At 42.7% G+C, this 27903-nt stretch overlaps 1 protein-coding gene across 2 annotated transcripts; it reads right to left on the reverse strand.

Annotated features, from left to right (window-relative positions):
- Positions 1–1102: 1102 nt before the first annotated feature.
- On the reverse strand, positions 1103–26859 carry GPATCH1 (G-patch domain containing 1). 2 transcript variants are annotated; one of them, XM_033156632.1, is made up of 20 exons: positions 26754–26859; positions 25003–25137; positions 23782–23867; positions 23330–23490; positions 22821–22918; positions 22329–22384; positions 21525–21761; positions 19521–19668; positions 19288–19367; positions 18157–18361; positions 17288–17578; positions 16568–16746; positions 16208–16335; positions 15772–15908; positions 15323–15492; positions 14423–14642; positions 13602–13712; positions 12681–12805; positions 11845–12002; positions 1103–1423 (listed from the first exon to the last, which is right to left on the reverse strand). In XM_033156632.1, the coding sequence occupies exons 1-20, from the start codon at positions 26842–26844 to the stop codon at positions 1393–1395; spliced, it is 2847 nt and encodes a 948-aa protein (XP_033012523.1). In that variant the 5' UTR covers positions 26845–26859; the 3' UTR covers positions 1103–1392. The 2 variants fall into 2 exon arrangements, with proteins under 2 accessions (XP_033012523.1, XP_033012524.1); XM_033156633.1 differs by lacking the exon at positions 1103–1423 and having other exon boundaries at positions 11897–12036.
- Between the last annotated feature and the right edge of the window lie 1044 nt (positions 26860–27903).

Raw genomic sequence — 27903 nt, forward strand, 5'->3', positions numbered from 1 at the left:
ATGTTTTGTCATCAGTATAAGGGATATTTGGCAAACCTGGAATGCCCCATAGTACAGAGCAATATTGTAGGGACAGGCATTTGACAAGATCCTGTGCTGAAGGAAAAGTATTGGGTTGGATGCAATTCAGTGCCATATAACAGAAAACACTTTTCTATATGTGTGGGATTTATGTTTTGTGGGGCTCATACAGTGGAAGCTCAGCTTTCTCCCTCCACTCTCTAATGTGCTGTAGTGGTTATAGAGTACTGAACCTTCCCATCCTTTCGTAAAACCCCTCTAAATCCCATACAATTTCTATTACAGTACAAAAGCAACTATCAGTATGGACGACTTACACCTGACACTTGAATGCAGATGCTCCCATGGTGCAGGTCATTCCATTTCTCCCCTCCCACACCGAGGATACTTTCTGCAGCTATTGAGCATGCTCAGTCCTCCTTGGGCCATCCTTCCCGCCCCCACTTTTAGTGGTCTCCTCCTCCTCCTCCTCCAGGTTTTCTGTACCTCTGCAAATCTTGGGGATCTCTTGAGTCTCCTGATACTTTTCTCCTGTACATGAGCGATGGCACCCACACCCCCAAACATCAGAAAAATGGGAATAATGATAACTTAGTGGGGCATTTCTTCTGCAAATAAGGGTTGCTGGATTATGTAGCAAGCTCCAGTCCTCAAAGAAATGTTTCCTGGGAAAGATGGGCTAGCACAAGAAATCAAGTTCACCTTTGCCTGCTCTCTCCCTCTTCCAACCAACTGCACTTGTCTCTTAATTGCAAACAATTTTTTCAGCCTTTTAAACCATCGTGCGTGCCTGCAGGAGGTTTGGATGCATAAGCAAGCATGAAAAGCCTGAATAAGACAAAAAAAAAGCCCTGGTCTAAAGAAAGCTAGGCACAAGCCCCATCGTCATGAGTTTTTCTTTAGAGTGGGCCCCCAAAATAGTAATTTTAAATAGATTTTCCCCATAACAATAACAGAACACTGCTATACTACTTCAGTGGTCGAAGATTTCAAAAAAGGCAGCTGTTGGTGAATATTACTGCTTTACAATATTCTCGTATTTATACTTTAGGCTTGAAAAATGATTGTAAGACATTAGGCATAAGATCAGTAAATTTACTTTATTAAAATTTCTTCATGCTCATCCTCTTTAAGATGCATAATTTTCATGATTCCTTTTCATATTACAATAAAGTTGAACAAACTTCTCTAACATAAACCACATTTCCTTTTATTTTTACTCTGAAATCATAAATTCAACTTGTATGTTTTTATGCTATCAAAGCCAACATAAATACAGTATTTACAGAACATTCAAATATGCTTTGCACTGTTGATCTGCCATCATAGAGGAGATCCATTTTGAGACCAAAAGATGTTTAAAAATCCGAACTATCGCTTCACAAGTGGAAGATGTTTCAGCCTAGAAGAAAGCAAATGGGAAGGACTGAATAAGTAAATAATGGAAATAAACATCCAGAATTGAACCATTATAATCCTTTTTTATATCAGCTACTAACATTAGATAATCCAAGCAGAGTCTTCAAAATATTGATTTGACCAGCAATCCAAACAAGTCCAGGTATATTCTGAGCTAAACAATGAACAACACATCTGCTACTGTTCCCCAATATAAACAAATCTCCCCACCCCAATAAATAAATTTGACAAAAGTCTTTCTCCACTTGTTTCCATTGCCAGATTGCTTTACTTTGCTTAAAGTGGTATTTCGACAGCTTTCTTTGGAGACTGATGAACTTTGACTCTGGTACCAATATCAACCACATAACAGAAAGCAATTACCGCTACAAGACCCATAATTCCTAAGCCTGCAATCACAACAGAACCGTGTTTTGGTGGGCATTCTGGCAAACTTATAGCAAAACCTGCCACAGCAATTCCATACCCAACTGCTTTCAGAATTATCAGAGTACTTCCCAAGACCAGTGCCTTCTTGAAAACTGACTGAAGCACAAAGAAGAGAAGAGGCACCAAAATGATAGTAGGGAGTACAACTAAGCCAAGACCTAATTGAGATGTAAATAAATAGCCCTCTTTGACGAAAAGAACAGCACCAGACCCAACAATAGTCATGAGTATCAGTACTGCAGCACCAAGGCTGATCTTCTTAAGACGACTCATCTCAAACTTCACAGCAACAAAGCCAACCTGAAGCAAACACACAGCTGCCGCCATTATGGCTGCACCAATGACTAAGTGACTTTGCACTGGTGGAAACCAAAATTCTGCAACATATCGAAGTTCAATTGTATGATTTCCGTGATCTGTGTCATGTTCTAGGCCATTTGGGTGATGATACTCGAGTTCTACATTACATGTGTAGTTTCCAGGAACAGCTTCGGTTGGCAACATTTTTATTGATGCAACACCAGCATTTACGCTCCATATATCCACTAGATCTACACTCGGAAATTTATCAGTTTTTAAATAATAACCGCTAATGGTGAAATAAAGCAAAAACTTTTCCCCATCAAATTCCCACCACACGTCAACGTGGTTATCGGTGGAATTGGACATCTGAGGCATGAGAACTCGGCACGGTATGATAATTTCGGATTTATTGCAGAAACCAAAGGAAACGCTGTCAATCTCCTCAAAATGCAACCCAGAACCGGAGACCACAGCTCCCAGTACCAGAAACACGCGCAGCGCCCACATGTCCGCTGCCACCGCTCTCCACCGCACTGATTCTTCCCCCCACTTTGACATGCTTTTGAACTGCTAGGTTGGCAGGAGGTGGGACCGAGCAACGGGAGCTCACCCCATCGCATGGATTCGAACCATCGACCTTCCAATCGGCAAGCCCTAGGCTCAGTGGTTTAGACCACAGTGCCACCTGCATGGTACCTTACATGGAATTGCTGCAGGATTAAAGCTCTTCCTCTGCACACATCCCACCTGTCATCATGATAGGCAACCTTACAGGTAACAAACTTGAAAAATGTTAGAGATTGCAAATTGGCCTACGTGCAGAAATGCAGCTGTCTCTCCAAGCAATTGATCACAAGGAGGCCAAGATGGCGACGAGGAGTGCAGCTTAGTCAGCCTCGCCGCCCGTAATCAAGACTTTAAACTGTTTTTAAACCCTCCAGGAATCCTTTTTTAATAGTTTTTTTTATAGTTTTATAGTTTTAATGACCTACTGACTATCTTATCAGCCCACTACAGTCTTTGTTTTCGCCTCCCTAATTGCCGACTTATTGCTTTATTGGCTCATCGTCCTGTGGCTGACGCCGTACCACTGATTAAGCTGATTAAGCTGCTCTGCTCTGCAGTGAATGTTCAAAGAAGAACTAATTGGGGAGAAAGACTTACAGAAGCCTCTTCATTGTCAAAGGTGAGAAAGCCGGACCGTAGGAGTAAACTGGTGGAGAGATACTCTTTAATAAGACAGCCAACAGTATCACGGCTAACAGTATCAGCCTTAAAACTGTAAATCTGAAATAAAGAGACCTCAGCAATTGCTACCAACTATTTACTCTCTGTTCCCTACCCTCCACCCCCTACCCAAGATGGTCCTCACCAGAAAGCACTGTAAGGATATGGGAATTGTGTTAACATCGCCCCAGGATGAGAAGGGGCCCCAAAGGAGGCAAAGTAAAATCACCAATTATTTCTCCCACAAAGAAGGGGACAAGAGCGCCCAGAGTGAGCTCACTTTAAAAGAAGCCACCCCCTCAGCACTGGATAGGTCAATCCAATGCAAAGACTTACAAACTGAATATGAAAGCACAAGCTATTCTATGAGCTTGGCACAGGAAATTGCTCTAGCCGAGAACAACGTGACAAGTAACTTGTTCAATATTAAGGACATTAAACCTCAAAAATCACCGCAAAAACCCAGGAAAAACCACCAAGGACATCAAGGACACCAAGGACACTGGCCCATAGTGAGTGCTGATAGTACGGAAGAGCAGGGTGACCAGTTGCAGAACCAGATACAACAGATTTGCATGGACCTTCTCAATATTAAAAACTTTTTAGCAGTAACAAATGGGTTACTCCTGACGCTTGTGGACAATTTTAAACAGACAGATAGAGCACCAGATCACGTCCCTGAGGCAGATGCTAGAACCCATACATTATGCAATGTCAAACCAAGCAAGAGAAGAGCCAAAATGAAGAAAAGCAAAAATATCAAAAACATAAAGCGGTCCATAAGAACCCAACACATTAGCAAAAAACAGTGGCAGAAACTCTTTAACTTACTACCATCCTCCTCCTTACCCATAACAAAAAAATCCAAGGTACAAGGCATCAAAGAGACTGGTAAAGAGGGTTCGACAAAGATCAAATGTGACTCTGGACGTGAGAGCAAATCCTCGAGCATACCCAAAGAAAGCACCTCTTCCATGGATGCTGCTCCCCTGTGTCCCCCCAGTCTGACTAAACAAATAATTCTTCCTCCAGACACTCCTGACCCGAGCCTATTTACGGCTCCCGCTGCAACTGTGAATAGAAGTGAATTAGGGGCACCTAACACTGTTGGGAATGCTTTATTGGACTCCCAAGCCCCATGTATCAAGAATAGATGGAACCTGGTCCTAAACCCAAAAAAGATTGTATTCGCAAACTATCCTAAACCGCTGGGCCCCTGTATAGGGATAGACCGTGTGAAACTTCTGTTGACTATCATAAATGGTATCTTACCGGGGGTAGTTAAAGCAGACGATCTAGCTGATATAGAATATCTATATCAAGACGGACAATCGGTACGAGCCCTGATTACCTTCACTGATTACAACATGGTTAACTTTATTCTAAGAATAAGGAATCTATTTAAAAAGAAAAGAATAGAATTATCAAGAATCTTTGAAAACAGAGCTCCACCAACCTCCCTACTGGCATCCAAGAGGGAAAGGAGGACAGGAGCAGAAGAACAAAAAGGTAGAGCATATCAGCAACAAAATAGGAATCAAGCGCAAAAGCAGGAGCATGCAGAATACGTTGCACTAAAACTCAAGAATGAAGCCACTGTCCCTCCAGAGAGTCCATCACACTTGAGTGCCAGAGAGGACTCTGTCTCCTCAGAAGAGGATGCTTTAATAAATCGATTTTGGACATTACAACCACCAGCTCAAACTGAAATCCTGAAAAGACTGGACACACTGAGAAGCAGACTGGTCAGAAAGGAGGACCGTGACAAGACTGAGGAGGGCCCATATATATGGCCCATATCCCCCAAGTGCTCAGTGGATAAGAGGACGGTGGGAGGCTCCTTCAAATGCGTAGATTCAGAACTTCAAGCGCAGCCCCCACTGGTCTATGAAAAGGCAGAATTAAATCAGGCGCCGACATCCCCGAGTGCATGGATTGGCTTCCTTAAGCTCTCCCCCAGTGAAACAGCTACTCCCGAAACTTCAAACCCTATACCAAGAGCAAAGGTATACCACCCTCCTATGAAGCAGATGCCCACTGACAGATCCAACGGGAGTGTTTTTTTAGACACAAAAGGACTGTTGGACCGCGTGGAATGGATGAATTGACACCACGGAGGGGCCGGGAATTAAAGCTGCTGTCCTGGAATATCGCAGGATGGCAAGCAAAGAAAAACAATCAACAATTTATAACATTCCTAAAGCAATACGATATTATCTTCCTGCAGGAGACTTGGCACAATGATCCCATCTTGCTTAACGGCTACTGCTGCCACTCTCTGTCCGCCACGCCATCCCTAAGGGGAGGCAGGCCAAGCGGAGGCCTAGCCAGTCTTGTCTCCACAGAGTTAGAACACTCCCTAAGGGTCCTACCAAGCTGCAATTCACTAGCAACGGCTGTCTTAGTCAATCTAAGGAAAGAAGCATTATTGTTGGTCAATGTCTATCTGCCCCCCTGTAAAAAGAAATCCGTAGTTAAAGCCAACTGGGAAGAGCTGGAAGCGTTCCTAGAGCCCCTTGAATTCTCCTATCCATCCACCCCAATTATAATCGGTGGGGACTTCAACGCACGCATGGGAACAGATGATCACAACCTATACAGTCAATATAACCAGATCCATGACCCTGGAAACACAACAGACACAGGTCTCACACGACTCTCCAGAGACAGTAGATGTAACTACTCGGGGCTATGCTTAGCCCAGGTTGCAAAAAGAAGGGAATTGACTATATTAAATGGCAACAAAGTAGGGGATCGCCCAGGGGAATATACCCACTTTTCAAAGGTGGGAGGAAGTGTCATAGACTATATATTGATATCAAGATTTGCCTATAACCTTGTCTTGAAGTTCCAGGTGGGGCATAACACTGAGAGTGACCATCTACCACTAACCTTAGCATTAGATGGTCCACCTCTTACTAAACCTATGGCTAATCTATATTTCATCCCCACCGCCAACCTGAGCCTACCTGTACCTAGAAGAATTAAATGGACTCCCATCCTCAATACCGAGTTAATCCACCTTCTTCACTCGGAAGAAGTGAATACGATCCATTCGGCCATCGTATCAGCTATTGCTGCGAGCTTGGCCCTGGACCTATTCAAAGAGCTATCTGAGAGGCTGAAAAGCTTCCTAACATCACAAATCCTCAAAACCTCCACAAAGAGGGCAAAAGACTCAGCGAGGTGGTTTGACGCGGAGTGTAGACAAGCAAGGAAACTACTGAGACTAACATACCGCAAATATAGAAACTCCGGAGCACCCTCTCTATTTACGGCATACGTCTCTTTAAGACGAAACTACAAACAAACACTCAAGAGGAAAAAACAAAAAGCCGAGAGAACGGCATGGGGTTGTTTAGTGAAGGCTTCAAACGAGAAAGATACCACCTGTTTTTGGCATACTATCTCTCTCTCTCCAAGCAATTAAGCAATTAACTAGTTGGCAGAAAGCCCAGATCTGCTCTCTCTCAGACCCTTAGCAACGACCTGTGTTTGGTCAACGAGTTCCATAAGACTCAGCTCTTTGTGGTTAGTGTGTGATGCAGGTGTTGGTGGAGAAAGTGGTCAGTATAGAGAGAGAGAGACAGAGAGGAAAGATTTTATGTTTTGTTTCTTTTGTTTTGTAAAGTCTGTAAATAGTAACTTATGGATGCTAGTTGCTTCAATCAATAAATGCTGTATATAGTTATCCAGTGAGTTGCTGAGTTCCTGCGTTGTGCTGTCCAGTCAATTACACAACAGCCAGAAGCTTCCCGAAAAGTCTGCGTCTAACTCTGCGGGAGGACAGGTCGTTAGTTTCAGAGGCTTCGGCAAGCGGTCGGCTTGTAAAGAATGCAAGCAGCATTCCAGAAGGGAAGCAACAACGTCCGTGTCCGGCGTCTGGTGAAGAGTCCGCTTATGCTGTGCGTCGGTGCTATCGCTGTGGGTCAACGCGGCATCTGAGAAAAGGGTGTCCAGAGGCGGCCAAGCAGCAGCAGCGACAGGAGCAGCAGCAGCGTCAGGAGCAGCAGCAAAGACAGAAGAAATTCAAATGCAAGAAGTCAGCGCAACTTGTGACTGCCGTGGTTAAGTGTGCTGATGAGAAACAGACTGTCTGGGTGGTAGATTCAGGAGCTTCTCGACACATTGTAAATTCAGAGAAAGTTTTTGTTTCTAAGGGCCAAACACAAAGCAGTCAGGTAGCTTTAGCTCAGTGATGGCGAACCTTTTTGAGCCCGAGTGCCCAAACCTCAGCGGAAAACCAACTTTTTTATTTCAAAGTGCCAACACTGCAATTAAACCTGAATATCGAGGTTTTCAGTTAGATAAAGCCAAATACCCGTAAGATTTGCCACATTTTGAGAGGGTTTTCCAAGCAAAGTGAGGTTTGCTATATAAAGGACAGGATTCTAAACAAATAAATCCTTACATTAAGGCTTTAGTTTTGTTTAATTTGCTGCAAGACTTGGCATTGAACCTCAGCTAAAAATGCACACACCCCAACCTCCTAAATAAACATCGGACACCTCATTTATTTTTATTTTTAAAAGAGAGAACAGTCCACCCCTTCTGGATGTGCGTATGTGTCTGGCTGCTGGCTTTACGCAGCAGCACCAGATCCCGGCGGAATCCGCCCCGCGCTTTCCTTCTGGCCTTTTCGCTGCTAACTTTTTCCAACTAAGTTTAGCTTTTGGATCAAGCCGAGGAGCTGCGGACAAGGAGGGGGGGAGGGGTTTTTTCTCGCAACGGAAGGCACCGGGGCTTGGGTTAGGAAAGGCGCAGAGGCATGGGCATTTATTTATTTTTTGCTCCTAGGGGGGGAGCTTCCCCCCTGCCCCTCGCTGGGTATGCCCATGTGCGCCAACAACCCTGTGGGAAGGAGGTTGCTGCGCTCCTGCGCAAGGAAGGCATTGCAGAGCGGGTGGAGAGAAAGAGAGGGACCGCACGCGAAGAGCAGTCCCAGAGAAGAGAACTGGAGACGAGGAGAGAGAGAGAGAATGAATGCATGCGAAACAGATATTTGCCAAGGGGGGGAGGATAGAGAGGTGGATGCTCTGCAAGAGAGGAATTGTGGGAAGTGTTCTGGGGAAGACTAGAGGCAGGGAGGGAGAGTGGAGAGGTTTCCTGGAAATAGTCTGCAAAAACGGGGATACGCTAAAAGACTAGGAGAGGGGGTAGTGGGAATACTTGGAAGGATGGGGGGAGCCTGCAAACACTGGGGAGATCTCGTGCAGGGAAGGCAGTCGGCTGAAGAAAGGATGCGGAAGCTGACAAGGCTGTAGGAAAGAGCAGACGAGAGATCCGGCAGCGGGGTGGGGAGCAGAGAGAGAGAAAGAAAAGCGTTGCAATGCGAGCGAGCCTGCAATTGGAAAGGGAGACGCTGTTTCTTTGGACAGGAACGGAGGGCGTTCCCCGCCGATGAGACCGCAGTGAGGAAAGTGTGCACCAAGCAGCGCAAGTTTCGGAGGAGTTTCTAAGGGGGGGGGCATAATTAAAATGCAGCACACAATCGCTTGATTTCCACCGGTCGACTTATTTACCTATTTTCTAAAGGAAGCCCAGGGGGGAAACGCAATGCAATGATTTGCAATGCATTGTTGATGGGGCAGCTTGCTAGGGTCTTAGCGAGACTTTTCTTCGCGCCATCCCAAACACCGTTTGGTTTGATTCCCAGAGGCTTGAAAGTGAAAAAGAGACTCAGAGTTCAGAAACTGTGGGGAGAAAAGTGCTGAGTTGTTATCTCCAAAGCAAGAGGCAGATCAGTCGTCGCCTGTTTCTAAGCAACAGCAAGGGGGGCGAACGTCTGAGGGGGGGAAATAAAACGAAAGAAACTTTTACTCCTAGGAGGTCACAGCGACAAAACAAAGGAGTACCTCCGGATCGTTATTGTTCTAGCACAAACACTGTGTGTAATGTGACGATAAAGCCTCAAAGGTTTCACAATTTGCTGCACAACTATCCAAAAAGTTTAAAGTGAAAGATCTTGGTTCAATTAAGTCTTATCTAGGTCTGGAAGTGTGCTGGGCAAAGGATGGGAGTTGTTTAATCAGTCAGCAAAGCAAAATTAAACAGCTTCTGGCAACATATAATATGCAAGATTGTAAAGGATCTGCTATTCCTATGGAACTAGGATTCATTAAGTCACTTCACACAGATGAAAGTCCTATATTCGAACATCCAGAGTTATATCAGTCAGCAATTGGAAGCTTAATGTTTCTGAGTCAATGGTCAAGACCTGATATAAGTTACGCAGTAGGAATACTTAGCAGGCAGGTATCTAAGCCATCGCTTAATGCCTGGAAAGCAGTGAAATTTTTGCTAAGGTATTTGAAACAAACAATTGGCCATGTGTTAAAACTTAGTTATGCAGGAGATGAACTGTTACATTGTTATTCAGATAGTGATTGGGCAAATTTACCGGATAGAAAATCTGTTACAGGTTTGGTCATTATGTTTGGAGGAGCTTTAATTAGCTGGAAGTCAAGGAAACAGAGTATAGTGAGTGTTTCTTCGACAGAATCAGAATTTGCGTCGTTAAGTGAGTTATGTTCTGAACTGACGTATTTCAAGCAATTGTTAACAGATCTGAATGTAAACTGTGAAAAGCCAATCCAAATTTGCATTGACAATCAAGCGTGCATTGCCTTGAGTAATACTAAAAGTTTTAAGTTCAAAGCATGTGTCAGTGAAATATCAGAATGTAAGATGCAGTGTACAGAACAATTTAATTTCATATATCTATGTACCAAGTGATCAGAATGTTGCAGATGTGTTAACAAAGCCATTGAACAAAGTGAAGAAAAAACAAATGTGTAAAAGTTTGGGTTTGCTTGATGAAGTGAGTTAAAAGAACTCTGTATATGCACAGGAGTTAATTGCTACGATAAACAGCTGTGAGGGTGTTAGAGATTGCAAATTGGCCTACGTGCAGAAATGCAGCTGTCTATCTCCAAGCAATTAAGCAATTAACTAGTTGGCAGAAAGCCCAGATCTGCTCTCTCTCAGACCCTTAGCAACGACCTGTGATTGGTCAACGAGTTCCATAAGACTCAGCTCTTTGTGGTTAGTGTGTGATGCAGGTGTTGGTGGAGAAAGTGGTCAGTATAGAGAGAGAGAGACAGAGAGGAAAGATTTTATGTTTTGTTTCTTTTGTTTTGTAAAGTCTGTAAATAGTAACTTATGGATGCTAGTTGCTTCAATCAATAAATGCTGTATATAGTTATCCAGTGAGTTGCTGAGTTCCTGCGTTGTGCTGTCCAGTCAATTACACAACAGCCAGAAGCTTCCCGAAAAGTCTGCGTCTAACTCTGCGGTGTCCAGGAATACGTTATACTCCTGACACTAAATCTTAAGAAAAAACACTCCCAAAAATTCTAGAACTTTTAGTAGATTCTGAAATGAATAGAGCCATAGGTAAGCTATGCAAAGGACAATGTAGGCTATATTGCACAATTTCTTCGGAAGCAACTTAAAATACAATCCACTGGGACAGATTTATTAACCTTTGATATATTAAAGCACTTTTTCTAAAGGAAGCATAATAAATAAACAAGGAGCCTTGGTAAGACTCAGCTAAGTTGTCCAAGGAAGTTTACCCCAAAAACCCAAAACAGTAAACTGTTGAAAAACCTGGAGCCTTTTCCATTGGAAACAAACATTTGAAACTAGGCAAAGGGCGATTTGGAGGCCACGTGGGGAGAAAAGAGTTGATTATTTCCTCCCTACTACAAAATGTTTTCTTCCTAAGGGATTTTTTAAAAGGTATCGAGATTGTTACATATATTTGTGATGATGAAGAACCCTGAAGCACCACTACAGGGGGTGCATGGGAGGCTTCCCACTCAGTTGAGGTACAGATGGGAACCAGATCATGTTCAGTTGCTGCCGCAGAGGCAGTCGGGGGAAATAGCCCTGCACCAGAATCTGCTGTGAACCCAAGAGAAGAACTCCTGGAACAAGGCCAGCCTTTCAATGACAATGGGAGGAGATGCCAGAAAGGAACCCTGTCTACCCCTCAACCCCACCGCCTCGGGAGAAGCCAGGTCCCTTTGAGGTCTCAGGGCCACCTGTGGCCCCAATGACAAAGTTCTGGAGCTGGTTCAAGACACTCCCATCACCTCATGGATCACAATCTCTTCCCTGATGGGAGGAATGTTAGCCATTGAGAACATACGCGCACCACCATGGGTGGCCTCTGCTCCCCAAATCTTGTCATCCGAAGGGTCTGCTGAAAACAAGGGCAAGTGTGCCATTTCTAGCTGACTAGTGATGTTTTCTCTCTAATCTCCTTTGATGAAGAAAGACCAAAGCTTGTTCAGTACAATATGGGGTAGCATTCTCTGTCACTTGACCTGCACAGGGGGGTCAGGAAGGAAGGAACTGGTGGAGCAAGTGGGAGGCACAACCCACCTGAGGATTATTCCCCCCCCCCCGGCAGGAAAATCAGCCTCTTCATCTCTTTACCTTCTGAGAAGTTCCTGTGGTGGGATTTCTGTGGTCTCTTCCTCACTGTTGCTGCTATCGGCTGTGTCCGAGCCACTGTTTTTCTCCAAGTCACTGTTTTTCTCCGATTTCTTATTCTTGTGTTTGCCCTTGTGCCTACTTTTCTTGTGTTTCTTTTTCTGCAAAACAAGTTCCAAGGCTGATATGATGCACCTTACAAAGAGAAATCCAAAACTGAAAGGAAAAACTCAAAAAACCCAAAACGAACTTTTATACCATGAGCATGTATGAGATGACACAATGGTTATTACAAGATAAAAGCTGGAAGAAGCTTGGTAAGGTTAGCTTGATGGTGTTTGTCAAAAAAGAGCCCTATTAACTTCAATGGGTTTTACTCTTAGGAAGGTGTTAGCCAAAATGTAGCTGAAGAGTCTCCCTAAAACTCTGAAGTTGCTAATAAATAACTACACTTAACTCCCTCAGTTATTCCAAGCCTCCTTATGGAATTTACCCAATGCAGGCATGTCAATACCAAGCACAGAATTTACATAGGGCTAGAACTTCATGCTTGTATAGGAACTGACATGTGCAGAATCCAACAAACTTAAGCACCATTTCTATTATCTGCACATCACAAGCTGCTCAGACTAGATCCATGCAGGGAAGGTTTATACATAAAAGCTGAAGCCCCAATGATAAAACATTTGCAGCAGCAGGAGGAGGAGGGACTGAACAATGCAATTCTGTTCAGTGGAGGGAGCTGCACGACATCTCCATAGGACAATTATTATAAGCACTTTCTATGGTTTTGCATAAATCTCAGTTTCTACACCCAAAAAGTGACAATGAAAAAACACCTTCTCCTTTTTGTGTTTGTGCTCTCTCTTGGTCTTGTGTTTTTCTCTGCTCTTTTTAGCTTTTGCTTTCTTAGCGGCTTCAGGAGAGCTTGCAGGTTGGATTTCTTCATGCTTCAAAGGAATGTCTAAAATCAAACACATACAGAGGAAGTGCCTGATCAAGAAACATCAAAAATACTCAAGGAATGTCAACGTTTGGTTTCTGAAGTCCTTTTAAAGAATTGGACATCCTACTAAAGCTTTTAGATCTTTATACAAACTATAGGCTTAGATACTGAAAAAAGTTATGTCTTCTTCCAAATCTACTGATTCTGGAATCTGTACAGAGCCTCATCAGGATGAGCAGGATTCAAATTTTCCTTGCTCAGGAGTCTGTGGTTCAATGATAGTATTTTCAATCAACTTTCAAATATTTCTCAAAAATGACAGAAACAAAGTTTGTTACATTCTTAAAAGTAAACAAACATTTTCTAGTGAGAAAAATACTTGTGAGGTAAGAAAATTTCTAGGCAAAAAAGGCCCTATAAAACATTTCCCCAAAAAACAAAATGATCTCTCCCTCATTCCCAACTATGCTACAGGGAGATCCAGGTGCACTTAAATAATAAAGGATCTTAAATGTGTTTCATTCACAGGATACTGCATGCTCTCATGATGGAAGAAGTTGAACAGGGAGGGAAATCCCTTAATACTGTGATGACATTTTGTGACTCTACCAAAAAATCCTTTTGGTAGGCATGATGTTAATACAAGCTCAAAGTTGTCTACACAACTAGTTTGCCTTCATATTTAACTCCATAAAGAAAGTCCTCAATATTTCTGTATGCAAACTTTTAAAAATATACACTTAGACAAACTACATAATTGCAATTCATACAAAGTGCTCAGCAGAATTCACACGTTATGCTGAAATGTATTTACCAGAAGCAGCAACTGGTGGCAATCTTGGTCCAAATTCCTCTCCTGGATCAACTACGTCCATTGGGGGTGGTGTTAAGGTAACAGAAAGCTTGGGTGTGGTTACTTCACTTTCTTTAATTGGAAAAGCACAATTAAAAAAAATAATGAAGTGGTGCTTTGATAATAATGGTTCAAGTATAATACAATACCACAACAAGAATCACCATGCTGAGTCGAACATATAGCCCTTGATTTGTTGGTCCATTCAGAATCCAATCTCTGACAATGATATGGTTCTTATAATATATTTCTATGAGCTTGTGCCACCTCAGAACCTTTTCTTTTAGTTAAAGGGACTTTAAGGGTTTCTATCGACAATTAATGTACTGTTGGTCCAGTAAACTTTATCCTATCTCCAGTTCTACTTACAGGGTATATCAGAAAGTGTCAGGATTTTACCAAGCTCTCAAGACCACACAAGAGTTCTTCAGACACTTAGGGCTGATTCAAACATAATAAGCAACACAAAACCATCCCTGTGCGTCCCTCTTCTTGCGCTGCATCAGTTGCTTCATTTTTTGCAGAAGCCAAAATTTGCTAGGATGTGACAGCAAACTACAGCCTGCACTTGCCCTCCAAATCAGTATGATACAATTAAGTTCAAACCATGGTTTTCAATCCTGGTTACAAAGGAAAGCACAAGCCCCCATATGGACATAGTGGCAAACTATAGTTTGCATCAAACTGGAACTACCTGAAGCACTATGCATTAGAAAAGGGAGTACATGGCTCACTACCAAAGCACAGTTTGAAGTCGTCCTGGACTAGCCACTGATTTTTACCTTGTTTATGAAGTGAAGGAGCGCTTGACACATCACTAGGCTTCAGACTTTCAGAATCTGGTTCTGTCATTGGTGTTGTTTGCTCTTCTCCATCGCTCTCTTCTTCAGATGATTTTTCATCTGAGGAGCTGGCAAAGATGGCCTTAAATAAATCCATTGATGGCCTGCTTTCTTCTTCTACTTCTGTTTCTTCATTCTGACCAGTACTTTCACTTAGTGTCTGCACAAGAGAACCAAAAGGAAAGAGGTTTACTTAACATATTTTACTTGAAATGCCCCATTATGAATGTGAATAGCAAACACAGGTTTTCTAAAGATCAACAGACTATAGAGCCATGATGACCACAACATTTCAGACACTGCTCTGCTCTGCTCCACACAATGCTAATCTGGCAAAAATTGCAGAAATAAAATGCTTATTTTAATATTTATGTTAGATACTCATGAGAAGCGCCCAAGCCCCTGGTCTTCCAGATGATTTGCTCATCTGGAGATACAGTTCAATGCTCAGTCTTGTTTAGAGCAGATTTCTTCCCCTGAGAAGGGGCCACCAATTCATCAATCCATTCAAATTCCAGCTATAGCTCTCTTAACTGCTTGGCCTTTGGATGAGGGTGGCTGTTGCTTGCTTTTGCTGAGTCTGTGCTTCCTTCAGTCTCATGCTCTTGACCTTTCATTTTAAAGAAGAATCCACTCCTGTATTACAACAGTCTACAACTAGTTGTAGCACATTTCTGCCTATACTGGGCACCGGGACAAAGGGGAAATCAGTGACAAGAAAGTACCCTAAATGCTGTGTGTACAATCACTTGACCACTCAGCTGCATCCCCACTCCTTCACAAGGAAGATCCATGTGAAGAACATACAATGAAATCATGAAAACACTGGCGCTACTGTACCTTGTTGGAAACAGCTCCAGTTTTTCTGTTTTTGTCCTTTGCTTCAACCAGTGCTGGCGACTGTACCTCCTGTACAACCTTTGATCTAGCCACGCTAATGAACTCACTAATGGCATCATTTTTCTTCTTCTCTTTGTCAGATACATCCCATCTAGATGGTTTCTTTGGCTCTTAAAAGATACAAACAAAATTCCCAGATTTCTTTAGTTTTCTAGTTATATTGATTTTGTCATTACTGCTTATATTTTAAAGCATATTTGATATTTAAATAGCAGTTGGAGGTTGTTGTTGTTTGCTATTCCTGCACGCAGGTGCTTGGCATTCTACATCTGTCCTGTTTGATTCCCCTCTCTTGTTCCTTAAAAGATAGCTTGCTATTTTAAAATGCCTCAAGTATTTTAGTGGCCTGAATCTTTTACTCCCAAGTGATAACAAAATGGACCACTTACTGTTTGAAGCATTATTTTCTTGCATTCCTGCTTTTGTGGGTTGGCTCAACACGCTTGATGTTGAGTCTGATACTGTCAAGAAGTTGAACACAGAATACTTGTCACGTTTCACTTTGGGCAGTCCAACAATACATGACCTGATGAAAAATTTAAAAATGGGGTTTTTCACATCAAGTTTCTTTAACTTTTTGCTATCACATAGAAATAAGATCATACAAAATGGGAAACAAGGAAACTGTTTACAAGTGAAGCATAATTTTAGACATTTGTAGAAAATAACTTGACAATAATCAAGACTAAAATTAACAATGTGACTAAGAAGGCCTAAAGAAGATGGTTTTCATATGGAATCTACATTTTCTAAAATTAGCTTTTTTCATAGCTAATCGTCTGTTCTTCAGCTATTCAATGCTCTTTAGAAACTCAAGCAACTTACTCTGGATAGGGATCAGGAACATTAAACCTTTTGCACAATAATTTGTCCGGGTGCCACTCAAACACCTCTCTTGTCAGCTTGCCAAACATCTTCATCTTTGCAGCAGCCTCTTTGTCATTGACAGCTGTCTAAAATAATCACAAAGGGATTAGTATCTAGAGTGCTGGAGGGGAAATAATGTACTAGCTACAGTAAATGTACACTGACTCTGAATTTAGTCGCTTCCAAACATAATTTTTTTTTAAATTAAAATTTATGAAAAATAAAGCTTTGGGAATGATCTTAAACAGAGGAGCTTTGTGGAGATGACTACAGGTCATCACAATTCACTGGTTACTGAAGGACTGAAGCAGAACAGACCTCTTCATCACGAGGAACTTCAACTTTTTCTGTGTCATCTTCATGCTTTGCAGTGGTAAACCTTGAGGCCAAAACAGAGCTGGAGGGCTTGTAGAGCAGGGCAGCGCGAGAAAACTCATCTTGCTCTCTTCCACGCTCCCACTCGGTCATACTGTGATCTAAGCAGCTTTCTAGCACATCTATAGGAAGATAGAGGAGGAGTGAATAGGAGCCCATAAAACTAAACTAAAAACACAAAAACGAATGAATCTTGTAAAACACATATACAAAGGGGAGTGCATTTCTTAACTCAATCAAGTTGTTCACACCAATAAATGATACACAAAAAAGCATAAACAAAAAGGAAAACTACAAGACAATGGCCTCAACAGAAACACTAAAAAGCCATGAACTGCTAAAGCATCAATATGGTTCTAGGAAACAGAAAATAGACTTTGTATTTTAATGCAACAATACAAAGCGAATCACTATCACACAACTGTGCAATGACACCACAAGATTTACTTGCTCCTGAAGATGGCATCAAAATGTATTAGACATAACAATAGTCAACATCATAGTAAATTTCTGTTTATTAGTACCAGTTTGACACCCTGCCTCTCCTTTGCACTTTTTGAACTTCTGTTACCCCTCTGCTTATCACAAGCACACCATTTAGATCCAGATGTAAAACCTATTTCATGATAGGGAAGAAGAGCTGCATGTGATTTGGCCAATTACCTTTCTTTCCATCTTTAAGACCTTCTATGTAATTTTCGTATCTCTTTTGTTTTTCTGGATTTTTTGCAAATGGTTTGAAGTCACTAGATCCAGTGGTGGCCAACTGGGTTCCTAGCACCAATTGCCACCTCTGTGGAGTAACAGGTAACACAGACACCTGGGATCTGTCAGGCAAGGGCCCCTGAGGCTGGAGCGCTGGAGCTTTCACTTGCTGCTCTGCTGCCTGTTTCACTTCTCGGATTCTTTCTTTGTCTTTATCTGACAAATATTCCAGAACGGAAGTCGCTGGACCTAAGAAAGAAACATTAGGGTGTAAAAATAGGACAAGGAAAACTTTTCTTTTAAGAATCTAAACAGTACAGTGCTTTAAATATATTTGCCGACACTTTGAATTGTCCTTGGAAAGGAACTGGCTAAAATAGCATCCTAACTTGACAAACAAGATGGCCTTCAAATTTAGGCCTTCATCTTTAGCCTATGGTCAAGAAAAAACAAACAAGGGGGTGCACTGACTTTCTCTTCCAACACTGAAGAGCCTGTGAACCTGCTGAGTAAAAATGTATGTGAAGTCTGAAAACATGAAGCATAGGTGCGTGCGCACACCCACACCCACACCCACCAGAGCAAATACAGCTCAGAATATCTGTGCTTGTTATGCATGATTACAAGGGGGATACCCATTAAGCCACTGGGTTAATCAATGTTCAGTAAGGAGGGGGCTGATCAATAAGGAGAGGACTGCTGTAAACTTAAGAAATGAACGCCTTTAATAAAAAATTGCCAAATAAAATACCTTAAAATGGTCAAAGCAAAAGGAACCTACAGTAGAAACAAGTGAAATGCAAGGAAATATACAACATCCTGGGTACCTTCCAGACACTTCTCGCCCAGCAACTCCCTCCGCTGAGCAGCAGTCTTCTGGTGTCTGCTTTGCAGTGCTGCATCACTCTCAAGTTTCCCAGTGGATTCTGCTAATGTCTGCACTAAATGAGAGTTTTCACTGCTAACTTTTAGCACAGGTCGAAAGTAATGGACTGGTCTGTAATCCCTTGGCAGGTCAGGAGGAGGATAAATCTTGTAAAGGAAAAGCAACAGAGCACACTGAATATTTTGTAGACATAGTCTCATTTAGATTACTTAAGCTTTAAATACATACAATGTCGATATCAATCACAGGACACTGTCCAAGTTTAAGACTGAATCAGGTTACAAACCAGTACACAGAATTAGGTCTTGCTCATTCTGCAATATTTCAACTGTAAACAAAATCCCTGGTAGCCACAGACCATCAAACACCATCATTTGGCATCACATGGCACCAAGTTGCCCTAATACCTCCACAGCTTCTCTTGTTTTCATAATCTTGTCAACCTCTGCAAAAACGCCACATTCCATTATATGGCAAGGTAAATTGTGCCTAGAACTATGCTACTTAAGCACTGGAAGAATCAATCTTCTATGTCATTTCCCCTGGCTATACAATCTCAGTTGCCAGGATCAAATCAGGGCAGTGAAGTTCCAACCAATTACATCTTCCCTGCCTTACTTCTAGGGTAGAGAAAGGATAAAGAAGTATTAAGGAACCAATGTCTCTAGTTTGTGAAAACTTGACATAAGCTTTATTGGAGAGATCCTCCTAACTTTTAAACAGAATTAGTAAGATGCCTGTTTGGATTAAGCAATTGATCCTGTTAAATGGTTTGACAAAAATGTTTTTAGGGTTTTTTTGTGCTGTGGATTTTGAAAATGAAAATTAATCTTGTTGGCAATTTAACAGATAACGGAATTGATACCACCAGAAGCACTTCTGTTTATACAGCTAAGCCATCACCAGCATAAATAGCGAGGTAGTTGGCAGTTGTGTTTCCTGCCATAAACCATTAACATATCTCCTGATCTCCTCCCCCATACCAATTTGAGCAAAAATCTGCAGGTAAGTAGGGAAAGGGAGCTGTCTTATGAAATGTCTTGTTCGGGGGGGGGGGAATTAGTTTACTTACCTTTTGAGAAGTTACAGGCTTAGGTGCTGGTGAGAAACCATCCAAAATTTTCCCAATGTACTTATGTTCTCTCTCTGTTCCTATGAACAAAATTAGAAACCATAAGTGGTTTCAAAGTAAAAACAAATGGGAGTGGAGCTGGGAAATATATGGCAACCTCCTCTACAAGACCCTCCCTCTAGGAAGTTTCAGATGAACAGGATTTTGGGGCTCCAGAAATTCCAGATTCATACCCTGCTTGCTTCTATACTGCTTAGGTGCTGTCCATCCATACAACCCATCTCCAGGTTCCTCATCTTTTAAAACAGTATCATATTTAGAAAGTGATTCAGTTGCATAAATGTCGTCGTCTTCATCTTCTAAAGCTCCTACACCAAAAGCCTAAGCAAAACAACATAACATAGAATGGTTACAACTGAATATTTCAACAGCCTACTAAGTGTTAGTCTTAAAAAAAATGCACATGGGGATCTACAGTTAATTTTAGGGTGCAGAACTTATAACTGTGCACACTGCAACCCTGGCAGGGCCCCTATTGCCACCCTGGCACCAACATGGGAAAGGTCATATACACAGAATTCACAAGGAAGTCAATGCACTCCCTTATTTGGTTTTACCTGGCCATAGGCTAAAGTTGAACGCTATCTTGCTTGTCAAGTTAGGATGCTATTTAGCCAACTCCTTTCCAAGGACAATTCAAAGTGTTGTCAAATATATTCAAAGCACTGTACTGTTTTAATCTAGGGGATCTAAAAGGTTCACATTCTCTCATATGAACCACTCTAGTTATTGAAGTAACCAACAAAGGCCTGGCTCCATGCTCCACCACACGTGGAATCAAAACTGGCAATGGCTCAGGACAGGGCCTTTTCAATGACAAGCTGCAAAAGCCAGTGATCTATAAGGATTAAGCAGGGCTCCTAAAATAATTTATTACACAAATTACCCCAGTACACTTCTTTATCCTCCTAGCACACAATGTCATTTTACCTGCAAAAGTCTGCCTGAAGGATGTACCAAGGTGCTACTCATTTCCTGATATTTTTACATGAACCATGTACCTTTTATACCAGTCATGTGTCTTGTTTCTCAGAAACCACTTAAGAACTCACAGAAATGGAAATAAATATGTGGGCGAGCTTCCACGTAGCACACAAACATTTATTTACTAGAATTCTGCAAACAGCAACACTTCTGTTCTGCTTTGAGCTTTTTCATCAACAAGCATGACTGGCTCCAGGTTTTTTGGGAGAAGGGGCCTGGCAATGTGCCAGTGAGTGAATACCCAAATCCCACTCCATGTAGGTGGAACAAACATCAAAGAAGGGATCTTCCTTCCTCAGGACAGAGGGCAGACAGCGATGGCTGCTGCTAGCAACAACCATCAGTTTCAAGCAGGAGAAGACAAGGCAAGCAAGTGATGATACCTTTTGCTCCTAGGTGCCATTGCTGCTCACTCAGGTGGGTGGGTGGGGGAACCACCATCACTGTTAGACAGGGTTGGGGGGCAATGAGCAAGCAGAGCAAGCTTCTGCTCCTCCCAGCCATTGCCGCTCAACTGTTCACCTGGCAAGTGAGTGGCAGCTGCCGGTTCTATCCTCTCCCTTCACAGCAGCTGCTCCTGCCTCCCACCGCTCTTGGCTCACATACTAGCAGGTCAACGGCAACTTCCCTCAACTTCTCAGGCAGGGGAGGGAAGATGAAGGGTCGTTTCCAAGGGCAGCAGGCAGGCAGAAGGGGGTGGAGGAAGGGATGCCAGACCTAGTGCCACTGTTGCTGCCATCCAGGCACAGATGCAAGTGGGGGCGGCTACTAGTGCAGCTGAGTGAGCGTACTTTATGTATAGCAGTGTGTCAACGCACGAACTTGGCAGCTGCCCAGTGATGACCCACAACACTGGCCCTGCAAATTAACTGCACAAGACAAGCGGTGACATTGATATCATGACACACAAGGCTGGGTACACTGTATACATGCGCAAACCCACACACCATCTACCCAGAATTTAACTCAAATTCTGCAGCAAAATAAGCTGAACTGGGTAAGCAATGGAAGTTGACTCCCCTGCCCCCCTTCTCCTAATCAGTGGTGAATAATAAGTTAGGCTGGGCACTGAAACCACCCATGGAAATCCTCTTTTAGCTTCAAACATTTTAACAGGCACCATCCGTTCACTTACAAGCCATCTATCGTCACAGCCACAAGGGTGAAAAAGCTTTTAACCAGCAGCATTTTACCTGGCCTGAAATGCCAAGCTTCCGCCCTTTACTGTGGCGCAGATCTCCAAGATTTGAGTTTTGAGCACTGGGGTTAAAAAGGTCGATGTGTTCTTCTGAAGAGCCAAATAAGGCTTTGGTGGGATCCAAGCCTTTGTACCCAAGTCCATGGACGTTATCTTTAGGAGTTAGGTCTACAGGCACAACATCTTTGGGTGCAAACGTCACGTTTTCTGGGCGATATTCATCCTCTTCTTCCTTTAGGAAATTAGCACACATTTGGAACAAAACATTGTTACTGAGGTCAGCAAAAAAACCTTGCATGCAATCATCCCAAGAAAACCTTGCCTCAATCCTTCCTCTGCTGCAGGGGACAACAGTTTTGTGTCCAGAAGCCACAGGCTGACTGCAGAGCTCAATCCAGTGGAGGGACAGGCCAGAACAAAGGTGAGCCTTTGCTCTCTCCCCAACCCCATTTCTCTTCATCCAGAAGGCTGCAAGGACAGATAACACTCATCTAAACTGACCACTTGTGGAAGGCTTTTGAAATTAGGCCAATGGAATCATGTGGCTCCAGGATGCCCTGCTCTGCCTCATTGTGAGTTGCTACATTTGCAAGCTTTTGGGGGGCCTGAGACTTCTTTTTGGTTAGCTATGCTATCTAGTAAATGTTTACGAACAGTAATAGTGATCTAGAAAATTGGAGTAACAGTTTAAGAAGAATGTTAGTGTCATCGGAAATGATCCTTTGCGTGCTTTGCACAACTGCAGATAAAACAAAAAACAATGGCCCCCACCCAAAGTAAAGTGTTGCACAAGCAATACCTCCGACTCCTCAGATCCAGGGGGCAAAGCACAGCCATATATTTTCACTTCAGGCTCTGCAACCAAGTATGAAGACACAAGGTTAAATTTCTATCATTCATCATTATCATGACTATGCAAAGGGCAATGTGCCCAGAATCTATACTGCCGTGGCTCCACTGAGGTAGGTCACAATAAGTTTGCTATAGAATGGAATATAGGAGCCAATTTGGTGTAAATGGTTAAGAGTGTTGCACCAGGGTTTGAATTCTCACTCACCATGAGGATTCATGCCAAGGTCACTGGCTGACCTTGGGCCAGTCACAATTTCCCAGCCTAATCTAACTCACAGGGGAGGGGAGAACCACCTTGAGCTCATTGGAGGAAAGATGGCATATAAGTGTAATAAATAAATGAGGATCATACAAACAACTTTCTAGTAGACTGGAATAGACAGACCACATTTTTTTATGTTGCTGAGTGATACAATACAAAACATTTCATGGAATATACCAGGCTTCTGCTTCCGTGGTTTCCTCTTTACTCTAGGCCCAACTCCTTGTCCTTCTTTCCAGCCCATTTTTCGCAACAAGTCAATACCAATGGTTATTCTGAAAAGGATTTTTTTGGGAATATTTTATTAGTTGAATATAATAACAACATATAATCAAATACAAGCAATCAAATACAGTTTTCCCCTAACCCCCCCAAACAACCACAGCTATGTCCAGGTAATTACATTAGTAATATAATCAAATAAAAAATTATTTCTACAGTTGGAAAAGGAAATTTATTAATAGTTTTTGTAACCACATATGCCAAAAACTTTGTGTAAACAATACCTGCAAACATCAAGCAAAACACAGGCCAGGTTTTCTGAGCTCCTGATTTCACATCAGTGAAGTCTGAGGAGGAAAAGCTGGTGTTGCCAAGTCTATGCCCCCTTCCCCAATTTTAACACATTATCAGTTGTATTGTCTTTTACTCATTAACGCAAATAATTTTCCATAATAGGTACTTACTTTGCAGGTGCTATAAATTCATCCAACACAGTGGCTCCAGGGATTGGGCCAACAACTCCTGCAAGTTGTTTGGCCTTCTCTTTTATTTTATCTTTGCTTTTGGAAGCAAATTCATCTGTAATTGAAATTTCCTTTGGTGCTATCCCATGTTCACCAAGATCCTTTGGAACAAGGGGAGAAAGTAAGAAGAAATGAATCAAATTAGAAAGGATTCCTCCTCAAATCCACATATTAAAACAATTATCTTGAAATGAAAACAAAGAGCACCTTCATGGTAACATAAAATGCACTGTTTCTTGGCTAAACGTACTTCATATTTACTGTGCATTGCCAAATAACCAGTACACATATACATACTTAAGACTAATGAATAACCACAACACATCTGGAACTTCAAAGGATTATGACAGTGTTTTATTTATTTATTTAAAATGCATTATATACAAATTTACCTCTTCATCCATAAAATCTTCTGGTCCCAGAACCGTTTTCTCTGCTCTGTTTTGACGTGATGATACAAAGGTTGATGGTGCCCATCCTTTAAAGACAGTAACAATTCATTCTTATAAGACATGAGTAATTAAAACACTAGCATAATGTTTCGTAGTGGAAATGGAAAGTTATGTTTAAAATTATGTAACATTACCCTACGTCTGTAAACCTGTGCACACTCACATGTAAGTGCCAGTGAAATCAATGGTGTTAACCTCTGAGTAAACATGCATAGCATTGCAATGTAATTATGCAGTGCTAATAAACTAGCATTTACACTGGCCCCCAAGGCATTTGGACCCAATTCAAGATGCTAGTTTTACCCTATGAGAGCCCAAATGACTTGGGTCCTTCATACTGTTGCAATTACTATCCTCACTTTGTTCCATAGCGATCTCTACAGTGAACAGAGCAGCTTTCTGGCTGTGCCAAAGCATGGGCTGAAGGTGGGTGGTACAGGGGCCTTGCTGAAGCCAAACAGTTCAGGTCACTGCTTGGATAAGAGATTGTCTGGAACCCCATGCAGGCTTCCGTGAGTTCATGATGGAACAATATAGATGTCTTTTAAATGAACCAAGCCTGAACCACAAGAGGATTTGAGAGGTACTTTTCCAAATGTCTATAAGAAGCAAGTAATTGTTTTTTAAAAAGGAAATACTGGTAAATGCCAACAAACTGGAGGCATGATAAAAAGATTAGAATAAAAACTAGTCACAAAATAATGTAAATACATATGATGTATAAAAATAATGTAATGGCATCTAATAGCAACTAGAAACAAATAATATATATTTATTAATATCCAAAGCTAAAGAATACTAACAGTGTATAATGAAAAAATATTAGCAAGAAACTGAACAATCATAGGTTATATTTTAAATGCCACTGGCTTTAATTGGATAGTGCTTTATCATATTCATGTATTTTGTTCTAAAATATTTTTGTAAGTCACATTGCAAGGACAATGTGCCACAAAAGCCAGGGTGAAAATTATTCAAATAAATTTATAAATATTTTAAATATCCCATTCTGCCTTCAGAGCCCAGGGTAGCACCACCATTTTATCCTCAAAATAACCCTGTGAAGTAAGCTTGCCTAAGAGGTAGCCCAATGAGCCCTAAGAGGGAGCCCAATGTGTAAGATAGAAAGAAAATAACTTTTAGACATTAGTAATTACCCACCTTCTTTTGAGCCCACTGTGTTAAAGTAGCCAGCAGAGAAACCACCACTAAATGCTCCATGGAAACGTTTGTACCGTCCCTTCTCATCTTTGACAGTCTGCTCTTGGAGAGGAACTGGTTTCTTAATTCGCTCACCTACAATTATTGTTTGAAGAAGCATAAGTTAATCAGAACAGTGAATGAAAGGTGTAAGAAGGCATATGGGTTTGCTATTCCACTATGAAAATTAGTTCGCACCCTGCCCAGCAATGCCAATTTATCACAGCAGACTCAGGGGAGAAAGAGCCTAGAAGCCATTCCTCTCCTGGTTTATGCACAGAGGGGAGCTCCTTCACATGTTAGCTCCCCTCCCAAATTCACATAAACATGATGAGACAGGAAAGTCAACCAACACTATGCTAGAGCAGCAACAAACCAGTATGATCAAAAGGTAGGAAATATGGTGATTTTCACTTACTTTTCCATTCCAACTACACCCTACCTCTAACACGCACTTCTAGCTACGTGTGGCACCAGTAAGGAGTCAAACAAAACCACTGAAATATGTACTGTTTCAGTTTAGGATTACTGAGCTACACACATACACACAATCTCCTGTGTTAGGCTGGTTTCGTATGATCATTTTCTTCAGTTCAGCCACTTGCTTAACAGTCTTATGGTGCAAGATTATGGATATCTACTGAGAAGCAAGCCCATTGAGTTCAATGAGACTTATTCCCAAGTAGATCTGCAGTCTTAATTCCTACTCCATTTGAAAGCAAGAATACCTGAACCAGTGTGAGAGGTGATCTACACATTAACTGTGGGGAACATACAGGGAGACTAAACATTAGGAAGAACTTTCAGAAGGTGGTGGACCCTCCTTTGGAGGCTTTTAAGCAGATGTTGAATGGCCACCTGTCAGGGGGTTCTTGAGCTGCGATTCCTGCGTTGTGGGGGTTGGACTAGATGACCCTTGTGATCCCTTCAAACTTTACAATTGTACAATCCTACGAATAACAACAACTCTCCCTCACTGGAGATTTTAAAGTGGATGTTGGGAGGCCATCTGTCAGGGGTTCTTGAGCTGTGATTCCTGCATTGCAGGAGGTTGGACTAGCTGGCCCTTGGGGATCCCTTCCAGCCCCAGCAGCCATCACAGGCAAAGACATGGGCGTTTTTGTTAGGGTGTGTGTGTTAAAAAGTGTTTGAGCTTTCTTTGTTAGATCGCCCCAAAAATGACTGAGCTTTTTTTGGGGGGGGGGTGGATCACACAGACATTTCCTTTAAAATGTAAAAATATCACCAAAAAACGGATACTACGGGGAGAGGCTTCTGTTTTGGGGGGGGGGCAGAACCTCAGTTTCTTAAGTATTTTTTAATGCTTTTAAATACTTCATGAGGATTTAAGGACTGTCCCCCACCGCCCCACCATTATCAAAAAGATCGGGTGCGATGGAGTCTGGAGCCCAACAGCATCTGGAGGTGTGTACCCCACCTCCCCAACCCCGAAATAAAAGGGCTGGCACATCCTTCTAGGTAGTGTGAAGGTCCGCCCCCCATAGCCAATAAGCACCCCCCCCCCAGCCTCCAGCCTGCCTGAACCCCTTTCCCTGGGACCCTTCCCCCAAGCAAGAGGAGCACAAGCAGCCCTCCCGCCTCCCTCTCCCCAGTGGACTCTGTGGGGCGCGGGGTCCCCAGCACGGCGGCGCTCTCCCCTCAGCGAGGCCCCGAGAAGAAGCGGAGGGAGGTGGGCCTGGCCGCCGACTCACCCTCCTCCAGGGGCTCCAACGGCGTGCCGAAGCTCACCAGCTCTGCCTCCTCGTCGTCATCGCCGCCGCCGCTGCTCTCGCCGGCCGCCATCTTGCCGGGCCTCTAAAGGGGCGGCAGAGCCTCGGTGCCGCCTCTTCCTCGGCCTCCCTCAGCGGGGCGGCGCCTTCGAGCTCAGCGCCGCGGCCTGGCACGCCTCGGCCGGGAGTGCGGGCGGAGGAACCGACGGGGCGGATCTCCTGCTGCTCCTGAGGTGAAAGGCAAAACCCCACACCGACCGTCGGCTCATCGGCGACGGTTGCACAAAACGCCATAGCGACTACACATCCACCACAACGCCAGCCAGCAGGCCATTTAATGGACCCTTTTATAACGAAGGACAATAGCGTGGATATTTTTTTTCTTTCCTTGTTTTATTTTACCCACCCCCCCACCCTAAGGTGCCCCAAGGCAGGTTGCAACGTCAAAACACAATATTGAAAACAGCCGGGAACAACTTCCGATCATAACGTAATAATAACAACAACAACAAGGATAAGGTAGGTCCTGGAAAATAAGCACCTCGGGTGTCAAAAAAAAGTCCGAGGGAAACAGGAGCACCTTTCGGAAGCGAATATATATAACGTCGATATAACGGGAAGACCGAATTATAATGCTAAAAAAGGTCGATACCAGTCTATCAGTTCCTCAGCTATTGTTATTGTTACTATTAGTAGTTGTTGCGTTTTATCTCACTTTTTCTCCAAGGAGTTCCAAGGAAGTTCTCCCTCTCATTTAATCCTTGCAACAACCCTGTGAGGTAGGAAAGCCATGACTGGCCCAACGACACCTAGTGAGCTTCATGGCTGAGTAGGAATTTGAACCCTGGTCTTCCAGGTCTTAGTCCAACACTTTAACCACTACTACAGCAACCTGACTTCAACCGTTAGGCACTTAGGATGCACCTTGGACCCCATCCTACAACAAAGGGTCCACTGAGAATGAACTCCACTTGTATTTCTGTCTTATTTAAATCACGTTCGAAATACATTTTTTGCCCTTGAATAATTCTGGGCACTGTGATTTGTGAATGTTTGTTGAGAAATGTCTCTTTATGACAGATAAACTACAGTGCCCTGAACTCTTTGATTGAAATAATGTGCTTCAAATATA

This window comes from Lacerta agilis, chromosome 8 (genome assembly GCF_009819535.1).
Source record: "Lacerta agilis isolate rLacAgi1 chromosome 8, rLacAgi1.pri, whole genome shotgun sequence".
Classification (NCBI taxonomy): domain Eukaryota; kingdom Metazoa; phylum Chordata; class Lepidosauria; order Squamata; family Lacertidae; genus Lacerta; species Lacerta agilis.

Excerpts from the sequence above, each read along its gene's own strand:
- GPATCH1 (XM_033156632.1), bottom strand. The coding sequence starts at position 26,844 with ATGGCGGCCGGCGAGAGCAGCGGCGGCGGCGATGACGACGAGGAGGCA. Across the intron at positions 16,336-16,567 it reads AAGTTCCTCGTGATGAAGAG|ACAGCTGTCAATGACAAAGA; the intron begins GTCTGTTCTGCT and ends TGATTATTTTAG. Across the intron at positions 15,909-16,207 it reads GTTCCTGATCCCTATCCAGA|GTCATGTATTGTTGGACTGC; the intron begins GTAAGTTGCTTG and ends ATTTTTCATCAG.